The 14,793-nt window shown below is 42.1% G+C and overlaps 2 protein-coding genes across 2 annotated transcripts in view; one reads left to right on the top strand and one right to left on the bottom strand.

The window, feature by feature from the left end:
- Positions 1–1,403: 1,403 nt before the first annotated feature.
- On the bottom strand, positions 1,404–11,180 carry LOC119436157 (cytosolic iron-sulfur assembly component 2B-like). Its single transcript, XM_037702923.2, has 3 exons — positions 10,901–11,180; positions 6,683–6,854; positions 1,404–1,909 (listed from the first exon to the last, which is right to left on the bottom strand). Exons 1-3 carry the CDS (start codon positions 11,060–11,062, stop codon positions 1,815–1,817), a joined length of 429 nt encoding a protein of 142 aa, XP_037558851.1. The 5' UTR covers positions 11,063–11,180; the 3' UTR covers positions 1,404–1,814.
- LOC119463626 (tetratricopeptide repeat protein 5) overlaps positions 11,099–14,793 on the top strand; it is a 30,344-nt gene continuing 26,649 nt past the window's right edge. Inside the window, exons 1-4 of the mRNA XM_037724477.2 lie at positions 11,099–11,102; positions 11,343–11,464; positions 11,598–11,730; positions 13,307–13,524. Coding sequence (XP_037580405.1) covers positions 11,099–11,102; positions 11,343–11,464; positions 11,598–11,730; positions 13,307–13,524 — 477 coding nt within the window. The remainder of the gene's footprint in view (positions 11,103–11,342; positions 11,465–11,597; positions 11,731–13,306; positions 13,525–14,793) is intronic.

The raw sequence follows: 14,793 nt of genomic DNA on the forward strand, positions 1-14,793 counted from the left end.
TTTTTTTATTAGCAGATTTTTTATTGTAATAGTATATTGCCATTTTTTAAATAGCTTCTACACAGGCCGCATTGATTGTGCACACATTTGTATATTACGGGTGTTTTCTACATGTTCACCTATCGATGCATTAGAAATGCTTTTGTAGCACCTATGTTAGTGTTAAATTCTGTTTGTCATTTTGTCAATTGGACATCACGGACAAGTGACAAACATCTTGGGTGTAGCAAAAACTTGTGAAGTTCTCACAGCGTTGTTCTCTTGCCACCAAACTAGTGCAGTGTTTGTGATAACACTTTATCAACCAAGTATGTGAGTGTTTTTTTTTAGACAGTTGGATTTACCACAGCAGAATAGATTTCCTGTTGCTGCATATCATAATTACATAATCTTGCTGCGACCAGTTCAAAGAACACTTACATAAGCCAGACTTCGTGGCATAGGTTTGTTGACCAGGCTTTATTAAATCAAAGAAATTGGCAGCAATGGTCCTGAGGTGTCGCAAGCCCCAGATGCGCATGCATCAACCAGCCCAGTGCAGTAGTCACAACCCATAACATGACCATGTCACGAAAACCTGGGTGCGCTGCCTTGTAAAGCTCAATAGTTCACAGAATGAAATAGGTGTTACGAAAAGCCCCTTGACATTCTGGACTGAGTGTGTGGCACAGAGCAATCAGCTGATGAAGCAGTACTGCAGGTTAAGCTGGCTGGTACATAATATACAGATTCAATAAACAAGGCCATAAAGATACCATATACATATGTGGCACTTGCGGTGTCCATTGCCTTTATGCCCTTGTTTATTTCACACCATTGTATATACATTCATGTCTTATATGAAAATTATATGCAACCACTGTGCAATAAAAACTGTACAAAACTATGGGTTGGCAAGATGACTTTGCCATTGTGTTCAAATTCTGGCAAAAACTCTACATTTAGAAAGAACCATTTCTTATAATGGTAGCTTTATAGATAACTTCTTATGCATATCAGAACATGGATGTTTGCTTAAGACAATACTTCACAGCACATGTAAACAAGTTACATTGCCGAGGTATATTGTGTTCCTGGACAGCTGTCATTCATTACACAGTGATAATAATGAAAAAACTACAACAAATATGCTGGCTTCATGAAATATTGGGTTTCAAGACCTTAAAGCAGAACAAGCCCATCTCACATACTGACCTTTGCCCTTCCCATGAAATGGTCACATTTTCAGCTAATGTCTGCCATAACACGAGAGCAATGCAGGCAATTTCACAATTCAGCATTATCAATCCACCACCAAGTTACCTCAATTATGCATCCTTGTGCTGTTCAGCTGTTGTGCACTAAGCTGCACTAGTGTTTCACATGATTTCAATTTCTGATAGACATGCAAGCAGCCCGTGCAATTTGCAATAAATTTCAGAACCAGGTCAGCACTTTAATTGCAGATTAACTTTTCACGTCAAGCACTTGAGGCTAAGAGCTGTCACACCTTTACAAAGATAAAACAACAGTGGAAGGAGCCACCAATTGTAGTAAAGCTGAAGTGTTCACTTGTACATACCCTACACTTAACCTCATCATGAAGTTGTAAGAAGCAAAAATATGAATGTTAAATTGGCACTCTTTAGTACCCTGCTATTGTACGTACATCCTTGATAGTTGCAGCATCCAGTTTTCCAATGAAGAATATTGGCTACTTCAAACTAGTTAACAAATGTACAAAGTAATGACATATTGGCACCATGTATTTGCACTGTATTATTTCTTGTATGCCTATGCATATGTAATTAAAATTCATTTTATGATCAGTGTCCTCAACGCAACAGAAGGCATCTGTTGACAACTTGTAGAAGGTGTGAGTTCTCTAATGCAGCAGCGACTCGCTCTTTGTCATCCAACTGCTTGTTGACTGCAAGAAATGTACAAAATGAGCAATGTCAGTCATGTGCAGCAATACAGTCCAGCAATACAATCCAGCTTTCTATCCCTGCTCCCAGCATTTGTCATGTATGAAATGCAGAAATAAAATTAATGTAAAAATTTGTGAAAAAAGAAAAGGGTCATTACATTAGACTATACTAGCCCACAATGCCCAAGAGCATAAATGACATCGATATGCACTTTTCACATTTCTTCTTGATATTACTGACCAAGCATCAATGATACCAATAAATACTAGGTGCAGCATGGAATGAAAAGGCAGATACAGTCAAATGCCTTCATAACGAAGAGTTTGGGGACCTGAAAAATCCATGGTATACAGGTCACACCATACTGGTCACAATTGAGCAGTCTAAGCATGTTCACCAAAAGAAAACCTTTATTTAACATAATTCAAGAGACACTTAGTAAAATAAGTCGCTACTTTTTGTGTGCTCACTTCATCTCACGGAAAGTGCGAGTGCAGCCAAACTTATTGCACCGAAGTACAGGGCATGCTCCGTGGCGAAATGTGGGAGCGATGCGAGATAGCTGCAGAAAGTAGAATGCCACTACCGCCTCCCTTGCAGTGAAAATTGTTGGTTCACTTACAGGCTCTTCACTACTGTTCGCTTCATTGACATTCGCGTCGTTTCCACCCTAGACTGCTTTAAAGACGTCAGTTGTCAGTTCAGATTACATCATCACTTCATTAACTGTGACGTATTCGTCAGCCGTCGCACCCACGGCTGTGTTGCAACAAGCAGTGTATGAGTTGAGCGATTCCTGGAGCATCACTGACATCAGGACACTTGTCAAGTGTGTTGCTAGTGCTGCCGTTAGCGTTAGTGCAGAGCGCAGCTCAGTGGCGTCTGCAAGGGGCAGTGTATGCTTACGCATATGTAATTAAAATAACATTTTATGATCCGTGTCCTCAACGCATCAGAAGGCATCTGTTGACAACTGGTACGTAGTGTTGGTTGTAAAGCAACAAATCAGCCATTGAGGACGGCTAAATTCCCCCATTGTACAAGCAAATTTGTTGTAGTGATCTTTGTTGCAGAGGTGTTCACAATACATATGAAAGATAGGAATTCGGCTGGGACATAATGAATCCTTCAGTAAAGTTTGTTCTTTCTCCTTGAAGTTAATGAAATCTCTTCAAGGCAATAATCGGCGCGATGAAGCAGGAGGCAGGTTGGAGGTAACAAAACTTGGATATATTGCAAGGAAAATATTTACACAGTCAAATGCAAAGTTTGCAGAAGAAAACTGATGAAAAACACACAAATAAACAGCGCCTTACTCTTCCAATTTTTCCTAAGTTAGAGCCTAAGACAACTGTCCCTAAATAGGACCAACCGAGTCTCACTATTCGACCACCAAATGGTTACAGCCCAGACTAGCGTTGCAGCATACCAAGTCTTACTGATCTATCAGTTTAGTGATTGCAGCCTAGACTCCCTTTTACGTACATTGTATGGAGCCTCACCGATCTATCAGTTATCCTGATTTTAGCCCAGATTGTACGGAGCCTCACCGATCTATCAGTTATCCTGATTTTAGCCCAGATTGTACGGAGCCTCACCGATCTATTAGTTATCCAGATTTTAGCCCAGACTGAGGAGCAAGACATCGTCTCGATTGTCATAGCTCAAACAGACAAGAAAAAGGACGGTAGGGCTCAAACAGACAAGAAAAAGGACAGTAGGGCCGTTGGCCCGTCCCACCGAAGTGACCGCCAATGAGAGTTAAACGCTTGTTAAGCCACAACCCAAAGGGATGGGCTTACTCTTAAAAGTAAATGTATTAGAGAACAACACCGTTTTCCTTCTTCCTACAACTCCATTCTCCTCTCCTATTTCCACGTAGTCAGTGATGGCCTCGGCAAAACACACCAGGCACGTACAATTTATTGCTAGGCCATCTCAAACCACGGCGGCGTTTCTGGCCAGCAAGGGACTAGAGAGCTGGTGTCACAACACCACGTATCGCAGTCCCACTCAAGGTTTGTCCACATGGAAAAATTATGACCGTCGGCGGTATCCGAACTCAGTGTTCAGAAGACAACGTTCTCCGAATGCATTCTTTGCATGCGTACCACGCCTCTACGGCGTGCACTGTAACCCAGTGCACACGAGACCGCACTCTCCGAATCCGTTTGCTGCAACCACACTGCGCCCCTCTGGCGTGCGCCATGACTTATCACCCTACACCACGCGGGCCTTCTGACCCCTCAAAAACACAAACGGTTGCCGCCCGGACGGGCAGTGGCGTGGACCCCGCCTTATACACATAACATATGGGCAACTCGCGACACTGCAAAACTATACCAAATGATCATGCAGCCTTACACCACCTATTCTGCATGTTTGAGAGATGAGCGGCTTAACACCTTCATTATACAGGGCATTTTGTAGTAGAGGCATTTGTTGTAAAGGCGTTTGACTGATCCTATAGGTACATCCTCATTGCCCACCTATATGCTATGGCAATGCATCTACACTAGAAGAGACAGTGAACTCTGATGAAATAAGTAGCACTAGACATCCATACTTCTACTATCTGTAGCTGCTAATTTTATTGTTTCAGTAACTTAAAAAATAATGTATATGAAAGATTGAGAATTTCTTTGTTTTGTTTTAGTATTTACAGGCAATCTTTATCTACCTTTAATAACAACATACCCATGACCATCTCCCCTCACAAGCAGTCAGGTTAGCCATGATAATTTGATATACAAAGACAGCAGCGCTTTGCTGCACTGCACCAGTCGCCTGCACCTCTGACCACTTCTCCCTTCACTCCAAATAAATCTCTTCCACTTTAGAGACACCTGCAACACTAACCTGAAGAAAAACAGGTTGAAGCTGCTCCAGAATCCATAACTATCTTTCAGAATTACAGATCATGGTCTTAGCATGTGCAAAGGTTAATATGATTGTGATGAGCCTTCCATGTGCTGCAAATAATTTTAAAAGGGCTTCCAACTTCCACATTCACGGTTCAGAAACCTCTCTCAATGCACAAACATTTTTATGGTCTCTCACTATGCAGACAAAATATAACACTGCCATATGGAGGGCACAATTTTCTTCAAAGTGATCAGTGCCAACAAAAACAAAACACTACTTGTTCAAATTTCACCTAGACCTTCTAGTTCACTTTTCAACAAGTGTGCAGCAAGGATATACAATAGTTTCTGGACTGCATAAACTAAAGAAAGTATCTTGACCCATTTGACTCATCACCTTAATGAAAAACACGGCATACGCACCAAGTTCAAGAATAGGAATGCCAATTTTTTACTCTTGCATATGTAGCCCTACTCTTCTCGCGTATGGCTTAAATTTGAACTTGACCACTGCACTTCAGGCTCACTTGAAACAAAGAATGAACTTGGACCAACAGCCTTTAGAATGCCTACCTACAGTCCGTGACGACTACAATAGTTCAGTGTACTTATAATATTCCAGCAAAAATTCTGTTTCTAACGAACCCAGCTTTAACTGGCTATCAGCTACAACGGATAAAATTTGGGGAAAGTTTTGCCTAGATGATGCACTTACAACATACTTTGCAGTAGCGAGGCATGCAAGTAGCAGTGCACTGCATAACATCTTTTTCCAGTCGCTTAATTAATAAAAGTGCGAAGGTACACTATTTCCTAAGGCACAAACATACTAGTGGCAAGCTTCCCGCAATGGCGTGCTGCGCGAAGCCCTGCCAACCTAACAGAGCGTTTTCAGGACGATCACACCAGTGGCTCACTCTGCCCACCTTTGTCAGCTCAGTTGCCAAGCTGGTGCCGCCAGGCCTAACCCACTTTGTTTCAAAGCTGTAGCGTATGGTGCTTCAAAAACCAACAACCATCGCAAAATGCATCGCTTTGAGAGCACTTTCTTTTTCATCGTATCAATTCATACAAAAAAGCAGAAAAGCTGCTATTCGCAGCATCCAGGCTGCGAAGTGCGTGATGCTGTTGAGCAGGGCAGCTGGATGTGGACTGAGAGTTGAACTTCCCTGACATCACACCTCGCATTCATGCTACAAGTTTGTCAGTGGCGGTAGCTTCTCACACAAAATAAAATGACATTAGTTTATTTTATCGACCATTCTGTTGTGTAAAAAGGAATTGTAGCTGTTGTTCGAGTCGCCAACGGTGGCGATGCACTGAGGCTGGCCAGCCAGCAATTGTGTGCGTTACCCCCCTTTCCGATAAGAAAATCTTGCCATTACGTGGTGAAAAACTGCAATTAGTTGGCAGCAGCATATGGATAACAAAAGACAGTAAATCACCATACTGCTAGTGTTAATACCATTACTGCAAAAATATAATTAGTATTTGTTTATTCACTTTAATATTTGTATCATTCTTGGGACTGCCTCCAGGTTCCAATATTCAAACACTCACAACATACCGCAGCTCTCATTTTGGATAGAATGCACTTCAGATATAATGCACCTTTCTCGCTTGACTATTACGGTCCATTGTAACAAGCGTCAACTGTATTTTTGCCCCGTTCTAGTGGCTATGACACACTGCGCTTTGTTTCTGCAACCTTTTGTTCAGTCCTTTCTGACACCTGCCTACAACGCACAAATGGCATGCTTAAAGTCCAGAAACAACATTTAATGGCTCAGAATACTTTTTAGAAAGATCACGTTACAAATTTAAAAAAATAAAATGTAAAAAAAAAAGCTTACGCAATATCCTCATATCAGTATATTTTATGTTCATATTTAGCAACAGAGTACTTACTTGCTGATTCCGACACATGAGTACCAGGAAGAATCCGAACATCCAACTTGAATCCAGGTGGCAAGCTACGAAGCAGCTTTACTCTGATGGCTAGCCCAATTAGTGTTGCCATGCTGCAGTGTGGTATTGTTGGCCGAAAGGCCACATCAACTGCACACTTGTGGAGGTCTACCTGCGAAGCCACACATATGCACAACACTCCAATCAAGCCAATTGGCTTTGATCTTGAAATGCAACTCTGAATTGCAGCCAATGCCAATTTAACACAAATTTGAAACCACAGCACACATGCCCATAGCTAGCTCTTCAGTTAGCACTAGCCTTACTGAATCCAAAAGCCTTCACACTCACACAAAACACTGTCAACAATTAGTATCTGTGGTCTTTGAAAGCATCAGCAGGTGAATGAATGCATGATGAGTGCATGCAACTCGTGTATCAGCTGCATCCTTGCGAGTACTAGAAGCGCAGCCAAGTGCAGACATGGAGACCCAAATGATGCCGGTCGCAGCCGGAAACAAAAGGAAGAATGAAATTTCATGCGGCACAGCAAATGAAAGAAAAATTAAAGCCAAATCACATGACACAGACAATATGCACATATTGAAGTTTCTTGTGGCATGCATGAATGGCTCCGTTATGACCATGATGCATATTTTCGATTACACGAATGATAGTATCAAGGCAGGATTACCAATGAAATTTCAAAGATGTCTTTATGAAGCAATGTGTCAACAAAGTTTATGGAATGGTAATATAGATGAGCAATCTAAAAATGGTACAGTAGGTTTCCTAGTTCAGTGCAGCTTCTGCTGTTACTTTCGCATAAATTTATTAACCAAATTATTATATGACACAAAATTCTACTTCACAAATTTTATAATAAAGAAGAATAACTCAATGTTATATTGCAGCAGTGGTGTCCATTCATTCGCAATGTATTATATAGTAAAGCTACCGTACTACCACAACATACACAGAGGGCAATCACAGACTTTTCAGCACAGTTTCCTGCAAAAAATTTTGTAGGAAACTCCACACTGTTAGTATATCATGTAAATAATAATAATAATAATAATAATAATAATAATAATAATAATAATAATAATAATAATAATGCACTCGAAGTTATTTAATGTGACATTCTTTAAGGCAATACCTTCATTTTTTTTCAGACAAGGTAATAAAACTGCACTTACAATTTAAAAAAAAAAATGTAATACAAGGTATTCAGACTGGTGACTCATTTGCCAAGTTCACTACATTATGTCAGCCACATGAAGTAGTCATAATGCCGTAAGTTTGCTGTGTCCAAAAAGGAAGTCAATAGAGGGTTTGTTGGTGGCTTCTGCAATTAGACAGGTCCTGAAAGCTATTAATAGCCACAGATAATGAAGAAAAAAGTAATTGCATCACTAAAAAAAATTACCTTCTGGGGTTTTGCATGCAAAAACCACGATATGGTTATGATGCACGCTGTAGTGGGGGACTCCGGATTAATTTTGACCACCTGGGGTTCTTTAACGTGCACCCAATGCACGGTACACAGGCATTTTCGCATTTTGCCCCCATTGAAATGCGGCCACCACGGCCAGGATTTGATCCCGCCTCCTCGGGATCAGCAGCGAAATGCCGAAGACACTACACCACCATGATGGGTAATTGCCGCACTATACCGGCCCACAATACCTAGGAGCACGAATGACGTCAATTTGTTCATTCATGTTTCTCCTAGCATTACTGGCCAAACATCAGTTATAACAATAATACTAAACGTAGCCTGGTATGAAAAAGCAGATAGTTTGTTAGTGATCCTACAAGTATAAATAATCTACATTCACATCTAATCTAATAATCTAATCCACATATGTGCTGTGGCAATGCACCTATGTATGCCTTTACCCATGCTAACATGCACAAAATAAGGTTTGCCTCCTTACCGTAATGTTATTTCATCAATCACATTCAATTCTTCCAAAGTGAGAGGATGCTCAGGATCATTGATCGACCGTATATGATGTGCAGGAAGTCAAGGATGGCATACAAAAAACTGTGACATGGGCTTTCAACAGTAGTTATCAGCAAAACCTGAGAGTAGCAACCTGCTTTCACCAAAAAGCCTGCCCCCAACACCAGCAATACGTATCTCAATTTCAATCATGTTTAAGGTTCAATTCTACAGTATTTCTTTCTAGACAGAGTTTGCAGCTGTTTTCTGCTGTTTTGTTTTCTCCACACAGGTTACAAAAGCAGTACTTAACAGTTTAAAAGAAGCGTCTAAACTGTCATTATTCAGTCCATACCAGTGCCTAACCTGCATGGAGTGCCCTCGATCACAATGCTTATTGTGGATTTTGATCACCGCATGAATAAGCTGTGCAACATAGGACAGGCACAAAACGAGATGAACAGGCCGAGTGGTACTCTACAATAAATTTTTAACAAAAGAAAGTGGGGGGGGGATAGGCCGATCCCACACGCTGTAGGAATTGCTTTAAACAAAGCTTTCTTTTAAATCTGAAAGGAACGCTGTTCTCATTCAGTGACCATTTGCAAGTACAGAGCACACAATTAAGTTGGACACATTCGCACTGAGAAATGCCTTGCTCAATGTAAACTTGTGGTGCTCCAACACCACTGATAACAGAAACTAGTCTATCATACACACTAAGCACCGAACTGAACTTATCCTGCACAAGAGGTTTCTCAAAGTACTTTCTGTACCCATAAATGACACGGTCAGGTTCCACTGCTGTCTCCTCCCTGCATATTAATGGAGCTTAGCTTCACAATTACCAGCAAGTGTACACTGCCATTTCAAGCTATTTCAAGAAATGCTAAGTGGAGTAGCTTTTATATGCAGTGAAACTGCATATAAAAGCTACTCCACTTAGCATTTCTTGGAGAAAATGTTGACTGCACTTCTCTGAGCTTATTGTTGACACTCATATCTTCTCCACTTCTCATTTACAACCAACGTGCGCTTGCATTCTAAACCCCACTTTGCTGCATACCAAAGACGTTCTTGCTCTGCTCAATGCTTCATCCCAAGCCTCCATCTGCTCTGTACTCAATGCATGCTTCAATCCTATTTTGTATGTCATGGAGCTCATCACTGTGCTTGGTTTATAATGCCCCTCGTTGCCCCGAGCCACCTTGGTTAGCATTATCTCCAGGACAGCCAGCAGCCACAAAGTGAGAAAAAGAGGCCAAGAAAGCTTTGCATTAAAAGTGGTACTGTTATTAACTAAGCTTACCAGCCAACTACCACGACAATGTGGTTAACAAAGATAATTTCAACCTTGACCCTTCGTGACCCGCCATGCAAGACAGCAACCACTAGCCAGCAGAGCCCTGACCCTTCCTTTCCCACCATGGAAGACAGCTAGCTGTCAGCAACCACAAAGTTGGCGAAAGAGGCTTTGCCTTAAAATTCCATGTTTTTGCCTGAAGTACTGTAAAGCAGTTACAGTGATAGCAAACACACCAATTCACACAATATGAGTCTGTTTTGTTGCTTTGTGCAATGTCCACTGCAGTAAACATTTGCCCATGAACAATCTGCATATCATTGTCTTTTGAAGCGAGGCCTTGCATGTAGCCAGCCCATCAAATATGAAATTTAAGTTCAGGCCTGTTCCGAGGCCTAGATAGATTTAGAATGTGCCCAGCCTGAACCCATGCTGAGGCTTGCATTGTAAGAGTACTTGCATGCCCCTGGACAATCCTCACTGGTTTCAAGTAAAAATGAGTGTAGGCAAGCACCTGTGCGTCAGTGTGTCATAACTTTCTGACAAAGGTTGAGGCCAAAGGAAATGAGCGGTGAGACAAATCAACAAGAACCAAAGTGTACAAGGACCAAAGTGTAAGGTTACATTATGATCAGCAGGTATCGCAAAGTTAAAGCAATTTCATTTGTGTTGCTCTTGCTGAAACTGTTAAAATGTAACGAAACTGAATTACTATATCACCAATTGATGATGCACATTCAAGGTTAGGGGGACGGACACTTACACATTACAGTACACCCACTTACCCATTAAGCTGTCTATGGCGACTTACGCGACGACTAAAACCATAATTACATATGTATCCGCGGTATTTTCACGCTCCGAAACCCTTCACATTTTTTCCCCCTCGCTTATGACATGCTTTAGGGTTGCAATAGTGTTTGCGTACCCCTTTACGGCTTTTCACGTTTAAAACACATCACCATACCTCAAGAAACGCGTACAAATCTTGCGAAAGGATATCGAAAATCTCCCGCGAGTCAATTTCATCTTCAATTTCATCGTTGAGTTCATCAGCTGTTGTCACCCTGTCCTTTGCCTTTTCGTAGGTTGACGGAGCAATATTATCCAAACTGTCGCCGCGGGCCATACTCGTCGGGATCACTGTTTCGCGGGGATCATAACCATGAGTATTAATCTCTAAATTTTCAGCGAACGTACTACTCAAGAATACACACAGAACACATGTAGAGAGAAGAAAAACCACGTGAGAAGAAACATACAAATCTTGTACGAGTCACAGCACTACGCCACGCAACGTAGACACTCATTGCGTTCAAAATAAACATAATTTTAATATTTGTTTTTGTTTTTTTTTTCAGCGTTTAATATTTAGTTTTGTACAAACGTCTAATGTTAAAAATCGACAGTGCGGCCAGACGTTCGCGGCTTGCGGCTTTCTATTCAGCGCAAAAATGGCAGACGACCAACGGGGTCGTCGGAACGGCGTGAAGAAAATAACGCCGTTTCGTTTTCTCTGGACTCTATAAAGGTAGTTTTACTGTAACTTTTAGGCATATATAGTCACTTTTTAAATATATTGCGTTAAGACATTTGCGTGTTTCCTACAGGGAACCTGCTTCACTGACAGATACCTTGTTTTGATGTCGCGCATGTTTTTGCAGGAGGCCGTGGACGAGTTGTACACGTTTCGAGACAACTATTACGTGAAAAACCCCAGCGCTTCTGAAAAGCAGAGAACTGATGATGTCGAGGAAAAGCTTAGGAAGATTCTGGACAAATTAGACGCTCAAGGAGGTGAGCGTTTGCGCAGTTCGTGGGTGCCTGCTGTCATATGTTTGGTGGCCACACATGAGCTTGTGTGGCAGTTCGCTACAGCTGATTTGCCCCAGAAAACTGTAAAGCGTTGTCAGAGTAATGGAACTATTCTCAATCTTGTCTGACAAACACCTGTGGTCTGAACAGGCTGTGGCAATCTGACGTCATTTAGAATCAGCTGATTATACCGCTTGTTTATTTATGAGAAACATCACAGCGCGGTAATTTAGTTTAGCATGCTTGCATTATCAGAGAGCATGACATCACTCTCGTGATGACGCCATGCATGTTGTGAACATCTCCTTATGTGTGCTGCAGATTTTACTTATTCTTGACTTTTACTTATCTAGAAGGAAGTTGACACGAATTATACTCCGCAAGTTTACTACACCGTCATGTGTAATAATTCTGCCTGTAAACGTCTTTGGCTTTTAAGGTATAAATAATGAGTTGCTAACTAGAGCTTTATGCCGATTGTGATTAATTATAAAGAGGAAACATTTAAGCTGCCTCTTATGAGTTGGGAGTCTTCACGTTTGGCTGTAAGTTCTGTGTTTTGCAGTGGAAATAATTGTTAGCAAACTATTGGTACTGTTGGCAACAGTGTGCTTGCATTTGCACTAGGTCTTTGTTTACACCACCTTTATTAAGTGCAACTTTTTGAACACGGTAAGAAAGGAAAGCTGTATAATGTGCAGCAAACCTGCCATATGTATACAACTAAACAAAATGTCTGAGTAGTATGATGACAGATGATGTGCTTCGTGTTTTACTACTGGCACGAAAATAGACTGGACACAGGAAGAAGCACTAGGGACATCACGAGTTGGTTCAACATACTAAGGCAGGAAGAACAACGGACACATGAATGTAAAACTGATGCCACACGTGCTGACCTATCTTGGTTCTTGAGCAACAAAACAAGCAAGTTTTGTTGCTCATGAACCAACAACGTACAGTCAAACTCCTTTATAACAAGTGCAGGGGGCCTCTGAAATCGTACATTATACAGGTCACTTCATTGTAAATGTCGCTCGTCGCACCGCTCACAGTGGAACCAGGAAAGAATTATTCCTTCGTTATACAGGTCATTTCGTTCTAGAGGCGTTCAGCTGTTTATAGGCTCAGAATGCCATTATGGAATCTTTAGGATTGTCATAGTTTATTACATTTATATCTAAAAGCACAAGAGAAAGGGCGCTGACTCAGATGTCTTGTGTCCAGATCTCTTGTCATCAGCTTCCAAAATTTTGTGCATTGTTTTATCCCGGCATCTGCTCATGATCATTGTCTTTTCAAACGGTGGGCTTCTTTGAACTGTATCCCAATGTGACATTTGTCACATGCGCTTTTGTCGGTGTCCTGCCCTATTTCTGTGTTTGTAATACACAAGGCACAATTAGTGTTGGACTCTACTGTAGTGGCGCTCAAACTTACTGCACGCACCCTCCCCTGCTCCTTTCCTCGTTTAGATTGAACTTTCACTTCCTTCCCTTTGTTCCCCTGCCACTATTTTGTACACTTTAGAATAACCCTTTCATTTTTTTTTGAACAGGAGCACTAGAAAAGGTGGACAGAGCAAAATTCCATATGCTGAAAGGGAAGGCACTTAACATTCAAGAAGACTATAACCCAGAGGCACACGAAGCACTTTCCAAAGCTGTGAAGCTCAATCCCAAACTGGTCGAAGCATGGAATGAGCTTGGAGAATGCTACTGGAAAAAAGGACAGATTACCAAGGCACGCAACTGCTTTGAAGGTGTTCTGAAAGTGGTACGTTATTCTTGCTACTCTTGTTTCCTTGTTGCAGTTACTATTATTAGTGCTGAAAGATTTATTCCAAAACCAAGGCTGCAAGATGGCTGTTGCCTGTACAGGTGACTTCCATTAATTTAACCTCATTTTTCATGTGTGATATTGTTGAAAGAATATATTGAGGAACCACTTTGTTTATGATTATCTTAGGGAATCGCTGTGCAAATGCAAAGAAAGGGATGCCACACAGGAAGACACATCGAAAAAGAGTGTGGGCGAGGAAAAACCAGACAGACGTTAGTGCCTGGTGTCCACAAACTATATTTTAGCGGGGTCCACTCAACCAGGCGGGGGCGGGACCAAGCGCCGCTGGTCTTCAATCTTGCAACTGCCGATTCTACTGCTCGCGCACCCTTAGCATGCTGGGCGTGTCATCGTCGTCTTTTAGGTCGGATCACTGTGCCACATAGTAACGTGCTACAGGGCCCTCCTTCTAGCGGGGAAGCCGTGAGAGCGGGACGAATGGAGAAGAGCGGATGGTGGTGGTGCGAAACACACGGCTAGTAGTACTGGCCCAGTCAGAAGGGAATGTAACAGCAGAAGTGGTTAAAGCATCAGAGTCAAAGTAGGCAGGTTTCAGATGATCGACGGAGACCGTTTCTTCCCGGCCGTTGATGAGCAATAGAAAGTATTTAGGTGCACGCCGGAGTACCTTGAACAGACCATCATAGGGGGGTCGTAAGGGAGGACGCACAGCGCGATGGCGCACAAAGACGCTCGTACAGTTCTGAAGGTCATGATTGACGTATACACGATGGGAAGAATGTCATTGTTGGGGGGGAAGGACAGTACGCATAGCACTGCATAGACGGTAGGCATAGTCGTAAACGTGAGCAGGTACAGTGGGTGAGTCGTCGAAGAATTCGCCAGGGACTCGAAGAGTGGTGCCAAACGTAAACTCAGCGGTGCTGGAGGAACAGTTGCTGCGAAGAGCGATGCGGATGCCAAGCATAATGAAAGGAAGGTGCTCGATCCATGATAAAGGAAAAGTCGAAGCCATCAGTGAAGCCTTCAGTTGGCGGTGAAAACGTTCGATGATCCCATTGGATATCGGGTGGTAAGAGGTAGTCTTGATGTGATTTACACCGAGGAGTCAAGACAGATGGGCGAACAATGTTGAGTCGAATTGACGACCACGGTCAGTCGTAATGGCGGAAGGAACATCATAGCGGCTAATCCAGAGAGTGATGAATGCTCGAGCTATTGACTCCGCCATTATGTGAAGAA

This window comes from Dermacentor silvarum, chromosome 1 (genome assembly GCF_013339745.2).
Source record: "Dermacentor silvarum isolate Dsil-2018 chromosome 1, BIME_Dsil_1.4, whole genome shotgun sequence".
NCBI classification, from domain to species: domain Eukaryota; kingdom Metazoa; phylum Arthropoda; class Arachnida; order Ixodida; family Ixodidae; genus Dermacentor; species Dermacentor silvarum.